Raw genomic sequence first — 11,038 nt, 5'->3', positions numbered from 1 at the left:
AGTGTTATTTAAGGGTAATTTGGTCATCTGACTTAAGATATTGTTTAGTTTATACCTACAATACTCTTATTCTTCTTCTTCTCCCTCCAACTATCCAACTCTAGTGTGTCCTCTCTTTCTCTCTTTCTTCTCTACTAAAAGTTATCTCCTTCTTCTTCTTCTTCTCCTTCTTCTTCTTCTGGTTCTCGATCTGAATTTGTTCTTCATTGCCTTCTTCTCCGTTTTTGGCCGAGTTTCTCCTCTCTTCATCGCCTTCTTCGTCGTTGCTCGATCTGGACTGCGTCGAGTTGCTTTGCTTCGTTTTTGACAGATCTGGACTATACTTCGTTGTTCAATCTGGGCTGTGCTCTATTTTTGACAGATCTGGAGTATGATTCATTTTTTGCAGAGATGTATCATTATAGTATCACCAACACCAAAAAACCACTAAAATAATACAATTAAACCAATATGCATACTTCATTTTCCTAATTACTTTTCCTTTCTTGATTTTCTTTTCTTGGTTACCTCTCTTGTTTATTCTGGAAAAACATTTACAAGTGTAGAGATGTATCAATATAGTATCACGAACACCAAAAATTCATTAAAATGATACAATTGAACCAGTATGCATACTTCTTCTTCCTAATTACTTTTCCTTTCTTGGTTTTCTTTTCTTGGTTTGTACATCTCTTGCTCGTTCTGGAAAAACATTTACAGCTGCAGAGATGTATCACTATAATATAACCAATACCAAAAATCCACTAAAATGACATAATTGAACCAGAAAGACATGTAATGCAATCAAATTTACATTCTAACATTTGTATCATCATTTTATGAGCAAAAGATATAAATTGAACACTAAATTGGATCTTCTATTTAAAAGTATCACTATTGTATCACAGTTCGTGGAGAGAGAAAATCAAATTTGAGGTTATTTTGGTAAAAGATGATCCCCAGTGTACTTTCTTAAAAGGATGTTTTAGTGGTTGCACTTTTTTACAATTAAGTATAATCTAGTGTACCGGCCTCCAAAAGTCCCTTTGTTTATTTATTATCAACTGAAAAATAAGGCTTTCAATTCATGGTCTTTTTTTGGGTTTTGCTTTATTTTTGGGCTTTTCTCTCTCTAGGCCAGCATTTGATTTGTTTTATTTATAAATCAGAATGGCTGCCACCCGAACAAAAATGGTTTTAACCACCCACTCGCGAAAAATGACTTTAATCCTAAAATGGTTATCGTTAAATTCAAAAGTGAGACATTCATTTCATTTATTAAAATTCTTTTTTAATTTTGTAAATATTAGTTTTGATCATCTCCTAAACAATAATCCTTTTTTTAATAAAATTACGCAAGCCCGCGTACTCCCTCTTCGAGGGATTCTATCCCCGTGTAGAATGAGCTTTTTCTAAAAAACCCTCATTCTCAAAAAAGTCATAAATATCTTATCGCTAGCTTGCGTACTTCTTCTTCGAGGGATTATGTCCCCATGTAGATGGAGTCCTTCCAAATATCCGTTTTTCTAAAATTCTCATACATACAAAAATTAGCCCTTGTTCAAGTATTGGTAACCGCGCAAGCGGGTGTTGTAGGGTGCTAACACCTTCTCAATGCTCAATCGACCCCCGGACCCAATTCTCAAAATGGCATATCGGTATTTTATATATGACCAATTGCACCTCAAAGACAATTGGTGGCGACTTCATTGTTTTTTGTAAGTCTGCCAATGTCGCGATTCCGGTTGCGACAACATGTATGAAGAAAATTATGGACCAGTTAGACTAATTCAAGATGTAGAAAACTCTACTGTGACAGCTATGAATGAAGACTATTCTGTCAAACAATTGACCGATCTGTTTAATTCAATGAGGCCAAATTTAGTGGCTTTCGAAGAGCCAGCAAATGGCCAGGAAGCTAATGATGATTCTCAATGTTAGACAATCAAACTATGAAATAGGCCGCAATAACGACCGTCAGAGCGAGATTAATGGCTTACCACCAAGAATATGAGAAAGGAGAACATAGTGCACGAAAAAGAACAGGCCGCGATGCAAGAGTTTAGAGCAAAGATCATGGCTCATCAAATGGAGGAAAGACTCACGGACTCATGTGGAATAGATTGCTTGAATGAAGGTAGTATGACAGACGAAATATACTTGGGGGCACCATGGACGACGCAGAAAAGCAAGGATTCGCTAAAGCTCAAGATCCATTGCTAGAAGTGGAGCTGGGACAAGAAAGAGAGCATCAGCCAACTTTCATTAGCACATTGCTCGACGCAGAGGGCGAACAAAAGTGTTCTCAACACTGTTAAAGCTAAGAGGTGAAGACGATTTAGTCTGGAAAGAAGAACATCAAAAGGCTTTTGCAAGCCTAAAAGCTTATCTATCACGACCGCCAGTAATGGTGTCTCCTGTGCGAGGAAAGTTATTGAAGCTGTACATTTCAACTGAAGACTAGGCCATAGCAGGGATGCTCCTGCAAGACAACTCCCAGGGTGAGGACATAGCCATCTATTACTTCAGTAGACAATTAATCAAATATGAATGTAGTTATTCTCCATTAGAGAAGTTATGTTTGGTTTTATTTTTTACATGTACTAAACTAAGGGCCTACATAAGGCCTATAACAGTGTATTTGATTTCCAAAGTAAACATAATAAAGTACATCTTTTCTTGCTCAATTTTGCATCAAAGAGTAGGATATTGGGCATTAGCCCTGTCAGATTTGATATCCAATATGTAGCTCAAAAAGCTGTAAAAAATCAAACTCTGACCGATTTTTTGGCCGATCACCTATGTTTAAGTACTACTAAAGAATTGGAACAAGATCTATGCGCAATAGATGTTAGCCCGTGGATTCTATATTTTGATGGATAAAAAATGTCCAAAGGGGCAGGTTTGGGAATTGTTATTATAACACCACTAAATCAAACATATCGATAATATTTTACGTTAGAAGAGGTGTGTACAAATAACAAAGTCAAGTATGAAGCATTAATTATCGGCCTAGAAATCTTGATTGAAATGGGTGTCAAGAATGTGAGAGTTAAAAGAGATTCCCAGCTCATAATTTTCCAAACGTTAGGAACATTCAAGTGCCAAAGCCAGTTATTACTCGCATTACACGAAATTGTACAAAGTTTATTGGACGAATTCGACCAAACTGGAGTACAATTCATTCCAAGAATGTATAATGACATGGCTAATGAACTAGCACAAGTGGCATCAGGTTTTAAGGAAATTAGTGTATTAACACATGATGTTACCAAATACGGATAAATCAAATCAGCCCTCAATAGGGATAGTGTAGAAATCCTAAGTATAGAATACCAGGACAATTCAAATTGGAGAACGAAGATAGCCATGTTCTTAAATAATCCAATTATAACAATAGCTAGGAAAACAAAGTTGAAAGCTTTGAATTTCCTATTGGTGGACAAAACACGTTACAAGAAATACCCAAATGGAGTCCAACTAAAATGTGTAAGTCTACAAAAGCCAAGACCATAATGACTAAAGTACAAGAGGGGATATGTGGAGCTCATCAAGCTGGCATAAAAATGAGATGGTTAATTATAAGACATGGTTAATTTTGATCAAAAATGGGGGAGATGTGCGCACAATATGCTAAAGGCTACCAAGCTTGCCAAAAACATGGACCCATCCAGAGAGCACCCGCCAAAGAGATGATACCAATCATCAAGCCACGACCATTTAGGGGTTAGGCCATAGATCTGATAGGAAAATTTTATCCCCCGTCGCCCAAACAATATACTTTCATTATAGTAGCCACAGATTTCTTTACCAAGTGGGTTGAAGCAATACCTTTGAAAGAAATAACCCAAGAAAGTGTTATCGACTTTATCAAAAATCACATCATATACATGTATGGGATCCTCCAAACTATAATGGTTGATCATGGGACTTCACTTAATGGAGAAAGAGTGTGGTACGTACTGGGGACCTATGATTTTAATGTAAGAGAATTAAGGTTGATTGAGGAACCTTTGACCTCCAAGTACAAGGACTTGATTTGAAATAAGTTTTCTGAATGCTTTATTCCAATCTTGCCTCAACTTATATAGGCAATAATTACAACGGTAGCAACCAAATAAATAGGAAAAGGAGTTACGAAAGAAAATGCCCTACAAAAGTGGAGAAGACTAGCTCTTCCCTTTTGACTAGGACTCCAACAACTACTTGACTCTAAAGTATCCCACATAAGTAGAGATATTTATTCAAAGCAAATAACAATTAAAACAAGTAGAACATAACAACTCCCTGCCCCTTAAAAAGCTGGCTTGTCCTCAAGGCAAAAGGTAGGAAATTGATTCTTCATAGTAGCAAGGTCTTCCCAAGTAGTTTTAGTATGCGATAAACCTTGCCAATGGATAAGAACTTCTTCTTTCCTTTTCCGAATTTGACGTTCCAACACAGCTTGAGGCCTGGGATACATAACTTCATCATCAGTACTAACCATAGGTAGCTCATCTTGTACCTGCACCTTATCTCCAAGCTTTTTCTTCAGTAGGGAAACATGGAATACCGGATGAATCCGGGCTTCACTTGGCAACTCTAGTTTTAACAAACTGCACCAATGAGAAGGAACTTGGCAGAAAGCTTCAAGTTCCTTCTCATTGATACTGAAAATTGCCTATAAGGTTGTAATTTCAAATACGCCCAATCACCAACAGAGAACTCTCTATCTCGATGTTTTGAGTCATAGATACGCTTCATCCGTGCTTGGGCCTCTTGAATTTTTACCTTTAAATCTCTGAGAATCTCATCCCTCTCCAATAATTCTTTCTCAACTGCAGCCACTGTTGCCGTGCCGGGTATATAAGCCAAGAGAGTAGGAGGTGCACGTCCATAGACAACTCAAATGGAGTTCTTTTGATGGATGAATGCCAGCTAGTATTGTAACAATATTCTACCCATGCCAACCAGTTGGCCCATTTTTTTGGTTGAGAGCTTGTGAAACAACGGAGATACATTTCCACCGTCCTATTCACCACTTCACTTTGTCCATCCGTTTGCGGATGATAAGCTGAGCTAAAGTTGAAATGAGTGCCATTCAATCTGAACAACTCCTTCCAAAAGAGACTCGTGAAATTCGGATCTCGATCACATACAATAGATCTAGGCATACCATGAAGTCGAAATACTTGGTCAAAAAATATTTGAGCAACCCCGCAAGCAGTATAAGGATGAGAGATACCAATGAAATGGGCATATTTCGACAAACGATCTACCACAACAAATATAGTCGATTTTCCTTTCGAGACCGGCAATCCATCAACAAAATCCATTGATATGTCTTCCCAAATTTGATGTGGAATTGGCAGTGGTTGGAGTAAGCCAGTTGGAGTTAAATGCTCTAACTTGTGACGTTGATAAACATCACAATTTTTTATATTCTCCTTTACTTGCTTTTTCATGCCTCGCCAATAAAAGGTAGTGCCAATCCGATGCAGGGTCTTTAAAAACCCTTCATGAGTGCTGTTATGGAATTCACCTATAATATCACCACAAATAGATGAGTCAGTGGCCAAATAGATTTTTTCTTGAAAAATTAATATGCCATTGTGAACTCGCCAAGGACCAAGTGCTTCCCCATCATTGACAAGCTTGACCAGTCGTTGCAACAAAGGATTAGATAAAGTCTCCTCCTTAATTGCATCCACCCACTTTGGAATAGGGAGAGAAATTGCTGCAAGTCCCCCATAATCTTCAACTTTCTCACTTCTTCTAGACAACGTGTCAGCTACAAGATTATCTTGTCCTCTCTTATATTTGATGACAAAATCAAAACCCATCAATTTGTATAGCCACCTTTGTTGTGCAACAGTTGTAATTTTCTGGTCCCACAAGTGTTTGAGACTTTGTTGGTCAATATACACCACAAATTTCCTTCCCAGAAGATAATGACGCCACTTTTGAACAGCAAGGACAAGGGCGAGCATCTCTTTTTCATAGGTTGAAAGTAGTAGAATTTTTCCTTGGAGAGCATGACTATAGAAAGCAATGGGCCTGTCTTGCTTCAAAACGCCTCCCACACCAGAACCGAATGCATCACATTCCACAATAAAGATTCTTGAGAAATCAGGTAAGGCAAGAACTGGTGCAGTGGTCATGGCTTTCTTGAGCTTTTGGAATGCCCCTGTAGCTGTCGGGCTCCATGTAAATGACTCCTTCTTTAGCATTTTTGTGAGAGGAGCGGCAATCTTACCGAAGTCTTGGATGAATTTTCGGTAATACCCCGTAAGACCAAGGAACCCATATAAAGCTTTAGGTGTTTTTGGTTGTGGCCATTCCAACATAGTTGCTATTTTATCTGGATCCACCGCGACACCTGTTTTCGAAATCACATGGCCCAAGTACTTGATTTCCCCTTGGCCAAATTGACATTTTTCAAGTTTAACAAAGAGCTGGTTAGCCTTCAATATAGAAAATGTAACCTCCAAATGCCTTAAATGATCTTCCCATGTTTTACTATAAATTAAAATGTCATCAAAAAATACAAGGATGAACTTCTGTAAATAATCTTGAAATACCTCATTCATGAGAGCTTGAAATGTTGATGGCGCATTTGTGAGACCAAATGGCATGACAAGAAATTCGTAATGACCTGATGGGTGCGAAAAGCAGTCTTTTCCACATCAGTTGGATGCATACGAATTTGGTGGTATCCCGATCGTAGATCAAGCTTTGAAAAAGCTTGTGAACCATGCAACTCATCTAAAAGTTCATCAATCATCGGAATAGGAAATTTGTCTTTGATTGTGATCTTGTTCAAAGCTCTATAATCAATGCACATACGCCATGATCCATCATGTTTTTTAACCAAAAGAATAGGAGAGGAATAAGGGCTATTGCTGGTACGAATCACTCCATTAGACAACAGCTCAGCTACAATCTTTTCAATCTCTGATTTTTGGTAATACGGATATCTATATGGCTTAACACAAACATGTCCTTCTCCAGGAAGTAGTGAAATTTGGTGGTCTTGCTTACGTTGAGGTGGCAAGCCTTTTGGTTCATGAACTAGCTCCTTATACTTGGCTAAGAGCTGCTGCAGTACTGGTGGGGGCACCATAAAGTTTGCTGACTTCGTTTGTGGTGCACCTAACATGAATAAATGTAAAAAAAGCTCCTTCTTTGTCTTTCTAGCCACCTGTTCCATTTGATGCTCATTGACCACTTTATTCTCTGGTGTGGATAAGCCTTGCAATGCCACTTCCTTATTATTGACATAAAATTTCATCTGCAACTTAGAGAAATCCCATACAATGGGTCCCAGTGTACACAACCACTGAGTCCCTAACACCACATCATAGCCTTCAAAGGGTAATAAATAAAAATCAACAGAAATCGGAACCCCTTGCAAAATAAGCCGAACATTTGTGCATTTACCTGGACTGACCAATTTATCACGAAAGGCCACCATGACTTCAAATTTGCCGCCAAGTAACGCTTTCAATCCAACCCGTTTTGCCAATTTTTCACTAACAAAATTATGAGTACTGCCAGAATCTACCAAAACAAATACTGACATTTGGCCCAAATTACCTCTAACTCGCATGGTTTCTGGTGCGCATGCTCCTCTGATTGCATGTAAAGAAATTTCTGGCATTTCTCCCAATGGATCCACCTCATCATCCATCTCCATAATTATATCCTCATCATTCTCCTCCATACATGCCTCAATTAAGAACAATTTCTTACAACGATACCCAGGGCTAAATTTTTCATTGCAATTGTAACAAAGCCCTTTTTTCAGTCGTTCATGCAACTCCGCTGCTGACATTTTTTTAACTGGAATTGTTGGCTGGTTGGTGCTAACCTGAGTGTCAGTTTTTGGAGCTAGAAAAGTGGCTCGGCACTGAGAAAGATTACGAGCTTCATATAGGTGAGCTAGTCCAATGGCGGCAGATAAGGTCTTGGGTTTACCGGCTTGCACGTCGGCTTTAATGGTCTCCTTTAAGCCACTGATAAAACAACTCACCTGACGAGATTGTGGAAGGGGACCCATTTTGGCGAGTAATTTTTCAAATTCAGTTTGGTACTCACGGACGGAACCAACTTGTTGCAACTTTGTGAGAGCACCAAAAAAATCAATAAATTCATTTGTACCATAACGAGAAAGAAACCCATCTTTGAATTCTACCCAAGTGACTATTGTCATCTCCTGCTTTAATAATTGGAACCATAATTGGGCATCTCCTTCAAGATGGTAGGATGCCAGCGATACACGTTCAGCCTCGGGTGTCCCCTGCAAGTCAAAAAATTGCTTCGCTAGGCATAGCCAAGTAGTCAGGTCTTCGCCACCATTGAAATGAGGAAAGTTCAGCTTAATCTTAGGTGTTGAAGACCCATTGAAGCTATTGCTGTAATTTGGTCCCCCTCGATGGTGTGAATGAGAGCTTTCTCCTTCATGAACAGAGTGGGAAGTGTGTTGAGTGATTCGATCACTGAGTTGTTCAAACATCTCAGTCATCTTCTTCATGAAATCTCGCTGGCCAGTGGAGAGTGATTCCATTGCTGCCTCCAATTGCTCGACACGTTGATCCATGCCTAAGCTCCGATACCACTTTGGTACGTACTAGGGACCTATGATTTTAATATAAGAGAATTAAGGTTGATTGAGGAACCTTTGACCTCCAAGTACAAGGACTTGATTTGAGATAAGTTTTCTAAATGCTTTATTCCAATCTTGCCTCAACTTATATACGCAATAATTACAACGGTAGCAACCAAAGAAATAGGAAAAGGAGTTACAAAAGACAATGCCCTACAAAAGTGGAGAAGACTAGCTCTTCCCTTTTGACTAGGACTCCAACAACTACTTGACTCCAAAGTATCCCACATAAGTAGAGATATTTATTCAAAGCAAATAACAATTAAAATAAGTAGAACGTAATAGAGTGAAAAACTTCTTGGATGAATTCAGTGTCCAGCTAATTAATTCAACCCCTTATTATGCTCAGTCTAATGGATAGGCTAAATAATCCAACAACGCTTTAAAGAATATCATAAGGAATATGATTGAACAAAATGCTAGACAATGGCATGAAACTCTGATACAAGCATTATGGGCATATAGAACGAGTTCTCATTCAACTACCAACATCACACGTTTTCAGTTAGTATATGGACAAGAAGCAGTTTTGCCTCTAGAGATAAATGTCCAATCAATGCGGATAGCCTTACAAACTAATTTGAGCGAAGAAGATTATACAGAAGCTATGATGCAAAATTTGTTAGAATTGGATGAAATCATATTAGATGCACTTACTAGGATCGAGATACAAAAGGCAAAAGTAGCCAAATGTTACAATAAAAGGGTAGTGGCAAAGTCATTTGAGCGAGAGGAATTAGTATGGAAAGCCAGATTAGCTTTTGAAACGAAAGACCCGAAATATGGAAAGTGGCCACCTAATTGGGAAGGACCATACCAAGTGCAATCTGTATTGCCTAATGGCGCGTATCATCTGAAGGACTTGGAAGGAGATGTACACATTCATGCCATAAATGGCAAATATTTGAAAAAATATATCCCATCAGTTTGGGAACATGATAATATATGAAAAAAAAATAGAGAGAGAGGGACGAACACATCCGTAAAAAACAATAGAAAAAGAGAAATTGTTTACTTGGAAAAATGAAACCACTTACCCAGAGAATAACATGCCGAATTAACTCACAATAAGAAGTTTCAAGGTGTTCATATGGTGTAGTACCCAGTTTTCGTCCGGCCCAAAAAAATAGAAAAATAGAAAAACTAAAAAATATAATAATAATAATAATTCAAAAGCCCGTTCTGGAGCCCGTAAACTTACAAAAAAATCAAAACCTATTTCTTGGACCCACAAACATGCAAAAATCCTAAAGCCCATTTCTTGGGTCATAAGCCCATAAAAATTCAAACCCAAACCCAATACAACAAAACCCTAGAAAATATCTAAAAAATAGGAGAATTAAATAAAATAATAAATAAAACCTTAGGAAAGGTGACACCTTTAAGGTTTTTGCAAAAACATTGGAAAATACCAAAATATTAGTTTCTTAGGAGAAAATAAATAGGGTTTGGGGAGACATTTTGGTAAAAGGAGGAAATAGGGTTTTATAGGGATATGGTATAAAAGAAAGAGAGATTGTGGGAGAGAGGGGGCAGCCACATAACTAGGAAAAGGGGGAGGCGGCACAAGGAGAAAGAAAAAGAGAGAGGAAAAGAGAAAAGAAAAAGAGGAAATCGGGAGAGAAAAAAGGGGAGGAGCCAGCAGAAGAAAAAAACAGAGAGAAAAGAGTGTGAAAGCAGCCACATAACTAAGAAAAGGTGGCCAACAATAGGGAGGGCGGGACAACACAATTGAAGAGGAAAAAGAGAGCTGGGAGAAAGGGGAGAAAGGGAGACACCACGCAGAGAAGAAAAGAAAAAAGAAGAAGGTTTCGGGAGGATTGAGATAAAAAAGGTTGGAGAGAGCAAAAGGAGAAGGAAGCAGCCTCACAAGCACACTCACCTGACAGAGAACAAGAAAAGAGAAACAGAGGTTATTGATTCTGTTTTGCTTAGGATTCTGCCTTGATCTATGTGGTTCACTGATTAGTTTAGTTGATCTATGTGGTTATTCTACGCTTTGATGAAATCGGATCTGCTCTCTATTTTTTTTTAGGATTCTACCTCGATCTATGTGGTTCGTGATGTTTGATCGATTAGAATAAAACATGAACCTATGCTCGCTGATTTTGAAATCTGGTTTTTTATGTCCATGTTTATTCGATGTCCATGTTCACGATTGTTTCCTCTGGTTTCATTACCGGTTTGCCTCTAGCGTTGTTCTCCCCAAATGCAATGATGTAAATGCTTGGTTTGCTCCCAGTATTAGCTAAATGTTTTGGTACAGGTTTCTAGTTTTACATTTGGTTTGCTCTCGGTTTAGGTTGATAAAAGGATTTGGTCTCCATGTATATATGTATATATGGCCCGAGTATATATATATATATATATATGTATGTATAAGGGTATGCATGTATATGAGTTTATATGTTTATG

General features: G+C 38.2%; 1 protein-coding gene across 1 annotated transcript; it reads left to right on the top strand.

Annotated features, from left to right (window-relative positions):
• The first annotated feature begins 9,026 nt into the window (after window positions 1-9,026).
• LOC119985541 lies at window positions 9,027-9,572 on the top strand. The gene has a single exon (XM_038829833.1). It carries the CDS (start codon window positions 9,027-9,029, stop codon window positions 9,570-9,572), a length of 546 nt encoding a protein of 181 aa, XP_038685761.1.
• The last annotated feature ends 1,466 nt before the right edge of the window (window positions 9,573-11,038 follow it).

This window comes from Tripterygium wilfordii, chromosome 19 (assembly GCF_013401445.1).
Source record: "Tripterygium wilfordii isolate XIE 37 chromosome 19, ASM1340144v1, whole genome shotgun sequence".
In the NCBI taxonomy this organism is placed as follows: Eukaryota; Viridiplantae; Streptophyta; class Magnoliopsida; order Celastrales; family Celastraceae; genus Tripterygium; species Tripterygium wilfordii.
This window is presented reverse-complemented; position numbering and strand designations above follow the sequence as displayed.